Source organism: Bombyx mori, chromosome 23 (assembly GCF_030269925.1).
Source record: "Bombyx mori chromosome 23, ASM3026992v2".
In the NCBI taxonomy this organism is placed as follows: Eukaryota; Metazoa; Arthropoda; class Insecta; order Lepidoptera; family Bombycidae; genus Bombyx; species Bombyx mori.
In genome coordinates, this window is record NC_085129.1 from 3023334 (window position 1) to 3036061 (window position 12728).

The 12728-nt window shown below is 36.8% G+C and overlaps 1 protein-coding gene across 1 annotated transcript in view; it reads left to right on the forward strand.

Annotated features, from left to right (window-relative positions):
* Positions 1 to 7947, forward strand: part of LOC101741469 (spondin-2) — a 63067-nt gene extending 55120 nt beyond the window's left edge. Inside the window, exons 4-8 of the mRNA XM_004921703.5 lie at positions 1930 to 2034; positions 2378 to 2557; positions 4006 to 4226; positions 4735 to 4916; positions 5453 to 7947. Of these exons, the coding sequence (XP_004921760.1) occupies positions 1930 to 2034; positions 2378 to 2557; positions 4006 to 4226; positions 4735 to 4916; positions 5453 to 5661 (897 nt within the window). The 3' untranslated portion in view covers positions 5662 to 7947. The remainder of the gene's footprint in view (positions 1 to 1929; positions 2035 to 2377; positions 2558 to 4005; positions 4227 to 4734; positions 4917 to 5452) is intronic.
* The last annotated feature ends 4781 nt before the right edge of the window (positions 7948 to 12728 follow it).

Here is a 12728-nt window from a genome sequence, read left to right on the forward strand (position 1 = left end):
AACGTGTAACGTTCACTAAGGACCCTCGCTGTTTTGCCATAAAACGTCTTATGTTAATATAGAACTCACTATCTCCAGAAATAAAAGAATAACAGTTATAAACTACACAGTATTTAACAAAGCTGAGACGTAGTAACAACATACCAAAAAATTTAAACAACAAGTCGCACCGTTTAAAAGTTACACAAGTCAACAACTTCTTTAACCTCTACTGAAAACTATCAATCCTACAGATAGGACTATATTCTGCGGATGAGTCGAGATAATCCTTCTTAATAATAAAAAAACTGAAGTCAAATAATGAAACTTCCTACGGCGAAATTATCATTAAACAAAAACGAGCCGTAAAATCGAATTTAATAAAACATGGTCATAATTAAGTTTCTTAGGCGGTGTTCGGATATAAAAATGCTCGTTAAGGAAACCTTTGACGACCGTAATAATTATTAATCAAGTAATAAAATCTTGAAAATGTTTTTCTGACGAAAAATAAATTAGTGGGTTTTTTTTTCGTTACTCATTTGAATTTCTGTTTTACATTTTACTGGCATTCAAATTAGAATAAGTAGCTAATGGAAATAAATAAAAAATGCCTTTTGAGCATAGCATTCGAAGAGTAAAAATTAATTCAGCAGAAAAAAACCCGGATGAGCTTAAATCTCTGTTTTAGCGCATAAGCAAATACGAATAGTCGTTATACTTGCTACTGTCTACAAACAATGCCAATCCATAGAACGAGGCACGACTAGATACGTAGTGACGTCAGGCCGGGCGTGCTGTTGACGCGTTAATTACTTAGCCTTTTGAGCTAGACATGTGCCTGCCGCACGCTGCATGACCTGTTACTTCAGGATCGTGTATATACAATGTGTAGGAAACGAGATTTTGCTCTGCAGTAATTAAAATAAGCTACCCTAACTTATTTTAATTACTGCCGCGTACATACTTGTTGATCATCTCATTGCAGTAGTTTTTAAATATTTCTAAGCATTCTTGATTTGGAAATAAGTTCGTTTCCATTTTATTGAGTTCTAGGAATTACTTTTACCTTATTAAGTAGATGCCATAGATATGAGAATTATTTTTCCTACCCATTCTAGTGACCTCAAGGGGTCATACTAGATTCACCGAGCGAGTAGGTGAGCTCACGGGGCTCTAAGCTGGTGACGTTACTAACACTAGCCCTAGCAAGAGCCGTGCTTCGCAGAATCTACCACCGGATCGGAAACGCGGCCCACTGAGAAGATCCGGCGAGTAACTCATTGGGTTATATGACAACGTGTCCGCCTGCTTGTTATTTCGAAATCTCGATGATATTGTATTGTGTATAACGGTTGTCCGAATTGGACATGTATTTTGCGACAGAAACAAGCAGGATTGAGACACCAATCCGTGCGGTAAAGTAAAAATAATATGTTTGGCCGTAAGTATTTACGAAAAATTATGTTTTTTGCGAATTTCATTTCACGACACAATGTTTTATTGTGTCCCTTCTGACCTTTAGTACGTTTTTTATATACAAATTTTGAGTCTACTTGCAAGATTTGAAACCTGACTAAGTCGCGTCATACAGTACCAATAGTCGGGTGTCATACTATCAGAACAACCCTTGAAGTTCAAATACCTGATTTTGTACCTTTTTTATAGTAGCTTTGAAAATATTAATAAGCATTATTGCTCGGTTGTGCCTTTAACACTGACATTGTCTATTTAAGGTAGTAACCAATTACGATTAGGATTTCGGTAAGGTCATCTTTAACAAACAAAAAAAAACCTAGCTTTGATATATTTGCTTAATGTTGTCCACGGAATCTTCCTACCTCTCCTACCTGGGATTCCATTGGAGGCTGGTATTTGACTTCGGGAGAGAATGATCGATCCATATATTTGGTTTCCATGTCTCTTATGTTCAAATTTATTATTCTCTAGGTATCTGTCATGGCGCGCATGGTTCCATCTCCGGACTGGTTCATCGGTGTGGACAGTTTTGATCTTTGCGTCGATGGCAATTGGCTGGACAGCATAACTATTGAGGTGAGCATGAATATTTGCAGTAATCGAAATGTCTGGTACACATCCCTAATATCATAATACATATCCCTAATATCTCGCCTTGTTTGAGTGAATATAATGGAATGTTCAAATTTAAATTTTCACCATCTATAATTGTTGTATCACCATTATGATTGGCAAGTATATGGTAATGCAAGTTTTGCTTACATAGTAGTTGCTTTTCGGTTATAGATCCTAGCTATTGTACGATTGGGACAGGCGTTAACTATCGGAGTCAATTATTGTTGAAATATCGTTGATTCTCAGAGTCCCAAGGTACTTTGGTTCCTATTATTACAAAACTAAAATATTGTTTTGCCTGCAGGTAGATCCTCTCGATGCTGGCACAGACAACGGCTTTTCGTTTACAGCACCGAATTGGACGACAGCTCCTCAAGGAGTTGCCTATCGCATCACTTCGAAATACCCCTCGCATCCAGCCGGTTCATTTTTCTATCCCCATTTGAGAAGACTACCGCCTATAGCGACCTTTCAGTTCATTAAAGTGAGTGATTTGAAAGTCTAAATATCTTAAAAAGACTTAAAATCGCTTTTTAAGTAAACAAATTTTCGACCACCTTTATTAGCGACTAGCGACCCGCCCTCGCTTCGCTTCGGAAACATTAAAACACACATGAAACCAAAAAAATAAAATAAAAAAAATTAAAAAAAAGTAGCCTATGTTCATCAGGGACAATGTCGGCTTCTAATGGAAAAAGAATTTTTCAAATCGGTCCAGTAGTTTCGGAGCCTATTCGAAACAAACAAACAAACAAATATTTCCTCTTTATAATATTAGTATAGACAGTTGTATCCAGACTATTTATGCAAATGTAAAAAGTGGAACCTTGGATTTGTGGTATTGTTGCAATTTTTGGAGTCCATGTTAGAAATCGAAAAGAAAATATACAGAGAAGAATATCCTTAAAAGAATAAACACGTGTCCATTATTAATTTTTTTTAAAATCTTAGGCTTTTATTAAATTTGTAATGAAACGCCATAGCATTTTGCAGACGAATCTAAGCTATGATACCCTAGATCTCGCCTGTCAATTAATCTATGAATCTATTCGTTTACATATTTTTTTAGGATATTTCTCTTAGCAGATTCTGATACCGGAGATGAGAATTAAAAATTATTTAGTTATTTTACATTTCGTGTGAAACAAAAAATATAAGTTGGGTTTTGAGTGTTTTCATCTAAGGAATATTTTTAGGAGCAAGTTTTACGGCACGTTGAATGGTTCACTGGTTATTCACTAATCCCATTAGCTCACAAAACATCATGAAGTCCCTGAGGACTGCAAGGTTCTGACGAATGTGATAATACATGAAGTTAGAGCCTCTATTTTAGTGTGCAGCGGATCTCTCAAATCAGAACGGATGATTGTTTCGCGGCTGTGATAGACACGGTAGAGGTACCTACCTGTGTGGGCTCAGAATACGGCCATTAGTTCTAAGTAGTCACCACGTTTGTCTGATTTTATTGACAGTTATATACACTTCACTTGTGATTAAGGTACCTTTAATGCTAGAATACGTGTGTTTAACACAATGTTTCGCACTAGTCACAGCGAAGCCTGTTTGACAACAACAAATATCTATATATATAAAAATGAATTACTGTACGTTAGTCTAGCTAAAACTCGAGAACGGCTGGACCTATTTGGCTAATTTTGGTCTTGAATTATTTGTGGAAGTCCAGAGAAGGTTTAAAAGGTAGATAAATATGAAAATGCTCGGAATTAAGTAAAAATAACAATTTTGTTTTCCCTTTGATGTGTCCTCCGTCGGACGGATTCCTTTTGTTTGTTTTAAGTTTATTTTATACAAAAGTTTAGGTCTTTTATTTATCGATTGAGGCACTGCGAAGTCTGCCGGGTCAGCTAGTAACAAATACAAAATATTTTCGTTGCTAATAAAAGCCCTTCTGATCTCTGTCTTCGTTCTCAGCTTCGGGAATACGAATTAACAGAGGTATTCCATCGAACGAGCGACGATAAAAAATACGACGTTCTACAACTCGACAAGATGAGTCACAACAATATTGACGTGCTCGATGGGAACAGGGCGCTCTCTGTCGCAGAGGAAGTGGAACGAGCCGAGCAAGCACCCAGGATATACGTTGACGGCGCTTTAACCACACCCGATGGGGCTTATTCATATTACACTATGTAAGTTCAAAACTGTTTCCTCGTAACCCTAGTTCACTGTGCCAGGTCACATGGCTAAATAGGCAGAACAAGACATGGCCTATAAAACGTTGAACTAAGCCTACAGACAAAGCAAATGCTATTATTCATCATGGGATATAAGGTCAATTTTTACATTTATTTTGTTGCTTAGATGGGTGGACGAGCTCACAGCCCACCTGGTGTTAAGTGGTTACAGGAGTCCACAGACACCTACAACGTAAATGCGCCACCCACCTTGAAATACAAGTTCCAAGGTCTCAGTATAGTTATAACGGCTGCCCTACCCTTCAAACTGAAACACATTACTGCTTCACGTCAGAAATAGGCAAGATGGTGGTACCTACCCGGGCGGACTCACAAGAGGTCCTACCACCAGTAGAGTGTGGCGAGGCTTGTGGCATAGGCCTATGTTCACCAGATTAAGTCCGTAATATAGAAGATTACGAATGTCCTTTGATTTGCGTTCACGAACAAAACGCTCTTCTAGTGTCAATTCATCGAGTACCACCGAGGAGCCTCGATCAGCGAACGAGTTGCCCACGTCTGGACCGACCGCAAGTGAGCGCTCGGCTTTGCGAAGTCTGGCGCGCCGGGCCCGAGCGCGGAGGCGACGCAAGCTCCGAGCTGACAATACTGACCCCGCCGAGCGGAGACGACGGAAAAGGACAAGTAAGTAATGTATATGTACATATCGAAGGGTGAAAGGCGATTTGTATTAAGTGAAAGTTAAACGAAAGTATTCATTGTAATTAAAGGTCCGTTTTATTTGGTATTAGTATCAACAATTCGATGTTTTTGATTGAACTTCAATTATGTTTACTGTTTTTGTCATGATGTTTTTTCCAAATTTTAATCTTTAAATGGCTCTCCTGTGAAGCTACAAAAATGTCGCTTAAACCAAATAGCCTCTGACCCTCGATATAATTATATCAAATTTTCCAGACAATGAATGACTTGTCCACCTGATAGTTGTCTGGAAGAGATTATTCTAAACGATAAGATCGCCCATTGCGCTTTTTTTGATTTTTGTTTGTTTAGCGGTACAACAAATCTTTCTTTCTTTCTTTCTGTCTGTCTGTCTGTCTTTCTTTCTCTCTCTCTCTCTTTTTTTCCTGTGTATTCCTCTATGTGTTGCCATTCCCTGGTTCAACAAAAAAGCTTATCTTAATGTAACCTGTGATTAACACGTTCAGTCTCCTCAACAGGGTTGCTAAGCTGCCGGGTGTCAGACTGGAGCGAGTGGAGCGCTTGCCGCAGCGACGGCGGTTGCGTCGGCTCGGCGATGCGCACGCGGCGGATCATACGTCGGCAGCGGCCCGGCGGCGCGCCCTGCCCGCCCACCGCCCAGTCGAGGTGGTGCGCCACCAACTGTACCGCCCACAGCGACGAAGACTGGCGGAACAACCTTACGTAATTCATAGATCAAATTCATTGATGAACTGTACGGTATGTTTGCAATACTTGAGGTTTCGCAAGACCTATTAATACAAATCACTTTCAAAGCTTAATCGAAGCTTAAGATTTGTATAAACTCTACCATAATAATCCTTGGAGTACTGACGACGGTCATTGCTAAGAAAAGAGAACTCATCTTGTCATCAAGATGACTTCTCTTTTATATTCGTTAAGCCTTGTATTAACCTCGGTTTCATCTATGAATTTATATATGTGCAGATGACTACGATAGCATTGTTTAATGCGGAAGCATTTAGGTTTTACTTGAACGTAAACAATTCATATTTTATTTTACTAAACTAATTATGCTCATCTATATTTTTCAGTGGGCGCTTAATATTGAACTGAATAGTGCTGATAAGTTACAAAAGTTTTTGACCTCGAATAAAATAAATACCAGGTAGAAACGTCTCATTTGATGCAGAAGCTAGTTTATTTACCAAATTGTTTCTAAAAAGTTTTATTTTTTGTTATGTATTTACGTTACCTCATACTTTGTCATTTATGACATGTCGAACATAAGCTTAGAATGTTGGGAGACTGGCAGGCGGAGTAATAATATCACAAATATGTACTTCTTCAGTCTTCGAATTCTCAGAAGAGGAGAACTTTATCGGATACTATTTGTTGAAACATTCTTGTTTATCGCGAGATTCTGTTATCATAAGTTCAATAAGCGACAGTAATTATTCCAATAAGCGCATTGGATATTATTTGTTTAAGATATTTTTAATACATGCTTTATTTGAACTAGATTAATGCACGTTTTTTTTAAGTTTGAAACCTGTGTCTGTCCGTCCAGTGACCTTATTTTCAATTAACACACTTTTACTTTTCAATTTACAAAAATTCGTTGTGATCTGTCATGTGTAAAAATGTATTGTAAAAAAATTTAATTAGACAAAAAAAAAATACATTCATTTCAAATTTTGACTTTACTTTCGCTGTATCTATTCGAGCTTCTAATGTATTTTATTTGTCAATTAATTGTTGATTAGACGTGATTAGATATTAGGGTAGTTACAGTGTTAATAATTTTCTAGTTTTTTAACACGAATTTGGCCAAATACCTTGTCGGAACAGCGTTTAAAAGACGTTAGTAGAAAATCATCTTTATGCACTAGAATATTATTTCCTTTTTCGTTTACATGACCCAAATAAACTTTTTTAGAGTAAACAAAAGTGAGAAAAGCAGCGTTTAATCTAAATTCATCTTCAATTGAATTGCAATGGAGAAATAACTACAGAATTACACTGCATAAAACAAGAACGATGCTTTGCATTTTTTTGCCGCGTACACTGTTCCATTGTTTTACCTCTTTAAAATTCTTAATTCAGGATAAGTGACTAGTGGACTGTTTTAATTCTACAATTACTTCTTTTTACCTAAATTCCCGTAGAGACTGATGTCGCGACGGCTAGAACAAAAAATTTGCTAGTGCGTAATAAAAATGACACAGTCCTCTTATGAACGGGGGAAATTCAATTAGATTATCAAATACATATCGTTTACTTTAGTATTTATTCCTGACAGTTCAGTAATGTAGTTCCATTTAGACTGTGTTATAGGAATCCAAAGATGCAGCTTTTAATTTTAAGACGGTTAATTGTAAAATTTTAATGTAAGTAAATTAGATACGTTTAAAATAGATTGCGAAGCCTTCTGCGAGAATCGGGTTCTCGTTTTTAAATAATAATAATGATTAGTTGTTGACGAACCGATGCGAAGTTTGTCGGATGTTACAGAAATCGTGTGTGATTTCTTCGAAATTTGTATAAGTAATGTAAGATTCAAGAAAATCTTTCCTCTTCGTTATTAGCGATCCTCATTGAAAATTAGAATATTTTTTTCTATCTAAAAGTCGCTTTCAATGCCAAAGAAAAATAAATTAGGCTTACCGTTGAACTGATTCTTCTCCCTTTTAGATATAAATCGAATTAATGGTTTGTTCACACTCACCTACAACTAATCCTACGTTTGTCGTTATTTTAAATAGAAAAAAGATAAAATAATATAAATTTGAGTGTGAACGTACCAAAACGTTAAATAACATATTTTTTAAATGTAGAAACGTCGTCTAAAACATTTAGATTTAAATTAAAGATCTAACTTAAATTTAAAATGAATGTAAAGTCGAGCCAATTCACCTGAAATGTAACATTAGCATATAAAAAAAAACTATGGAGTATTTTTTACAATGTAAATTATTCTGATTTCATTAATAAAACATCTCAATAAACAAAAGCATTCGTGTTTAATTGTAACGCCAACCTTGATTATTTCACAGCCGGTATTTTAAAGAGACAATTAGTCGCCATCTTTAATTTTTTTTTGCAGCCATTCAAATGTCAATATTACGCAAGACATTTGCTCTTTTGTTTGCTTATATGAGTAAACCTAGAGGAGTCACTTATGATGGCCGTAAATTGACGGAATTTAAGATCTGTATATTGCCATCGTAGGCAAACAAGCATATGATCCACTTTTTTTCCCTGCCTGTGCTGATAGTATTAAGAGATTATTTCAGCTTCACCCTAACGTGGCTCACGGGGCTCAAACCGGAAGTGTTGCTAACAGTGGCCCTAGCAAGAGCAGTGCTTCGCGGAATCTACCACCGGATCGGAACGCGACCCACTGCGAAGATACGGCGAGAAACTTAGTGGGCTGTGTCTATGGGTGAATTTACTCGTCGAGCCCTTCGTCGCAAACTACGGGTTCGGCGAGGACGGTGACCGGTGCTTGAGGTACCTAAAAGCACCGTTAATGGATCGGGAGGATCCATAATGATGTGTCAAGGATCCCCTGCTGGTAAACAGTCACTGCCAGTCGTAGAAAACGAAATGAAAATTAAACTCGTCTCACAATTTATTTTTTGTCTTGGAAATAGAAAAGATTCTAAGCACAAAATTAATCAGTCAGTTTGTAACGGCCCTCGACAACTTCATCCCAAGCTTTGGTCCATTAGTTCGTTCTTAATCGTAAAGACGATAAAATAACAGATCTCATGGTAAAAGCATTGCAAATAATTATTATTGAAATAAATTTGATACGTAATGATACATGTTATACCATTTTATGGTACTAAAGTTAAATCTTTTTGTGAGCATTAAGGCGTGGGTGTTTAAAAATATATTATACCCTTTCTTTTTTATCTATTAACGACTCTTCTGCTAATATCGGTAAAGAAGCGAAAATAAAATCTTTTGCTTTTCATCTCTTCTTAGCGCCTCACATACGGTTTGTAATTTTTTTATTTTTTTTATTTATAACTTCTTATACTAGAAAGTATAAAGGCGGACTTAATGCCATAGGCATTCTCTAACAGTCTACCTTAGGGGAGTGCAGAGATGAAGCTTGGTAGGTGTAGTGTGAAGGGGATATTACTTAAACATATATTATGTGTATATATAACATACATAATACATAGTACTTAAATAAATACATATACATAAATATACAGGGTTACAGGCTAAGTGGACCCATTCCCGCTAAGAGCGTTATTACTGTCGAGTAACTAAAAAAAACCTGTCCTAATAATTAAATTCCAAAAACACAAGCGTATAAAATTACACGTCTTAATAACAAGGAAAAAAGCTCTAAGATTAATGAAACGAGGAAAGGAGCTGCAGCCAAATTCGTAATCAAGAAAAAAAAAAAATAGGTTAGTTACATGCAAATTAAGTACTTCTTGTTTCACAGACATCTTGCTCCGCTGTCGGTAAAATAGACCGTATAATTACGTAATCCGGTGACTTTAAGATGAGTATTTTATCTCCAAAAAAATTGCTTAGCGTAAACTTAAGTTATGATACACGTTATGTAAGAATGTATTCTAAGCGTTATCTGTAGCCAGATTTCATTATTGCTCAAACACACGTAGATTAGTTAAAAACGCATCTAAATAACAATGGTTTGTCCATGTTCAGTGAATGAACTTAATGCACTTAAACAGAGGTAGCATTCTCATAAAGTACTACTGTGTGGGTAACATTAAGTACTTATATAGTTAGTTACATATATTACTGGTAGTAGAACGCTTTACTAATGGACGGTCGTAGGACGTCTTGTGAATCCGCACGGGTAGGTACTACCATCCCGCCTATTTTTGCCGTGTAGCAGTAATGCGTTTCGGTTTGAAGGATGGGGCAGCCGTTGCAACTATACTTGAGGCCTTTGAACTTATATCTCGAGATAGGTGGCGCATTTACGTTGTAGATGTCTATGGGTTCCAGTAACCACTTAACACTATGTGTGCTGTGAGCTCGTCCACCCATCTAAGCAATAGAAGGGTGGTGCAGCCGTTGCACTGTAGAAACTGGCACCTTTGAACTCTCGTCTTAAGGTGTAGATGTCTATGGGCTCCGGTGGGCCGTGAACTTGTCCACCCATCAAGCAATAATTTTTTTTTTTAAAAAACCCCTAGCGATCACATGTCCTGGTCTGGATACCGAGCAGTCGTTATTGCAATGGATCTCTGACGTCGATAATACAGTTAATGTACATATTTACAGGGTTTAGTAGCGAGAAACATCCATAATCTAACCCATTTCTTTTTTAAAAGAAATCTTCTTTAACATCAATGTGATTTGAAACTCGATGTAACGAAAAAAACTTCAGAGGTGTCAAGGGACACCCGGATGGAACGAAGTTCCTTTCGATCAATTAGTGAAGGAATTGTAATTTTTTTTTTTTAAGTTATAATAATAAATTACGGCATTATGAAGAAGAAAAAAACAATACTATGAACTAAATTACTATTGTTGAAACGCTATCTCGAGAAACTGTACTCATTACGCGGACCAATCGGATACGAGCAATGTCACGCGATAAGCGCCTACACGTTGATTGGTCAGAATGACGGATCTAAAAAGTGTCGTGACAACTTTTCGTAAGAATTTTTTCCGTCTAGCCCCCTTTCACAACGAGCGATAAGGAACTTCGTTCCAAAAACGACATTAAAAAGAGACAAACATATACGTTCATAGAATTCATTTTTTATAGTCTGTGAGAGAATGTAATAGAATAATTCTGAAGGTTTTACTTCACATTGAAAGAAATCAATGGTCCACCTGGTGTCATGTGGTTACCGGATCCTATAGATAGACTGACTCGGTGGAGCAGTAGTTAGCGCTTCTTCTGACTCTCGCGTCGAGGGTCATGGGTTTGATTCCCACATCGGACAAACATTCGTGTTAGGAACGTATTTTTTCTTTTATAAAAAAAAAGTGTTGGAAGTCTCAATCGTATTGTATAATGACTATCTCTCCATTTAACTAGGATATGATTACGTCATCGGCTGAATCTAATTGCACAGGAAAGTGCAATTAAAAACAAGTTATAGGTATCAGATGTATATTTCTGTGCTGAAGGAACAAAACGCCTAATAAATCTAACTCGCCTTTTTTATTGCTTAGATGGGTGGGCGAGCTCACAGCCCACCTGGTGTTAAGTGATTACTGGAGCCCATAGGCATCTACGACGTAAATGCGCCACCCACCTTGAGATATAAGTTCTAAGGTCTCAAGTATAGTCACAACGGCTGCCCCACCCTTCAAACCGAAACGCATTACTGCTTCACGGCAGAAATAGGCAGGGTAGTGGTACCTACCCGTGCGAACTCACAAGAGGTCCTACCACCAGTAATATAATCGCCTACATAATTTGTGAAATTTTCGGGAATTTACCCTAATAGATGGTTAAAAAATGCGAGGAAAATTTCGCTGGTTCAGCTGCATTGACGTAACATTGTGAATAGGCTCTCTGAAACCCGTTAAAACTACGAGCGCATTCTACGCGTTTACAACGAACAAAAACGGTTTTGTTTTGAAAATTAAAAGGAAAAACTTTTTCGTAAGAGAACGACCCACTTATCACGGCCGAAACATTTACTGCAGAGCGCGCATTCGAACAAAACACAAACCAATTTAAATTTCAATCTCGGAAAAATAAAAACCACAATCGCTTGCCTGCACACAATTTCGTGTTTTGTTCTATTTAATGCTATTCCAAGTTGAGTTTGTTACGAAGATAGAATCTTTAATTTCCTACGCTACGGTCTTGGGTGCACACAAAAGGCCCGTGACACAAACGGGTTAAAATCGTGAATAAATTAACTATTGAAAGGCTAGTCACCTTTTGATCTTCTTTCAAATATAAAGCACTTCAAAAAAATACCATTAATCATTTTTTTTTCGCGTCTGTAATTTTGTTGTGACAAAAGACAGGTTTACTGGTGGTAGGACATCTTGTGAGTCCGCACGGCTAGGTATCACCGTGCTGCCTATTTATTTATGTCGTAACGTTTCAAATTCAAGAGTGGGGAAACCCTTTTACTTACAAACTAAGTCCTTAGAGCTCATGTCTCCCGATGGGCGACGGAATTTACGTTGTTAATGTCTATGGGCTATGTATCCACATAACACCAGGTGGACCGTGAACTCGTTCACCCATTTAAGGAATAATATATTTTTTTCTTTGCTGAAGTCGAATGCCACTGAATACTACGTTAAAAGAAATACCTCCCATGTGATATTTGTTCGATAGACCGATGGTCTGGAGGTTATTGTTTGGAACGCATATATAATATGCAAGCTTATCTCTCAAGATTATGCTCAAATATCGAACAAAAACGAATAGATATTATTAATAAATTATACATTTTAATATTATAAATAATAAACATTATTTTTAATTCAAATTTATTAAAATTTATTTTCTATTTTTTAGTTAGATTTTCTATAAAAGCGTATTATTTTGTTAGTTTTTTAAACTATTATTTATATTTAATTTTTTAGTTGAATTTCAATTTTTTCATATTTTTTTTCATTTTTTTTTTAATGTTGAATTATTATCGGTCCTTAATAAGTATACCAAATTTTGAGTTAATCCGACTTTTTGAAGGGAGTCAAAATCATGTTCAAAGATTCCGTTACATACTAACATTTATAGTCCGACCAGGCGACGAGGCAAAGCAAAGCCGCCGTAGCCCAAAACATGTCTTGTCGGATCCCCTGGATCCACTCCCG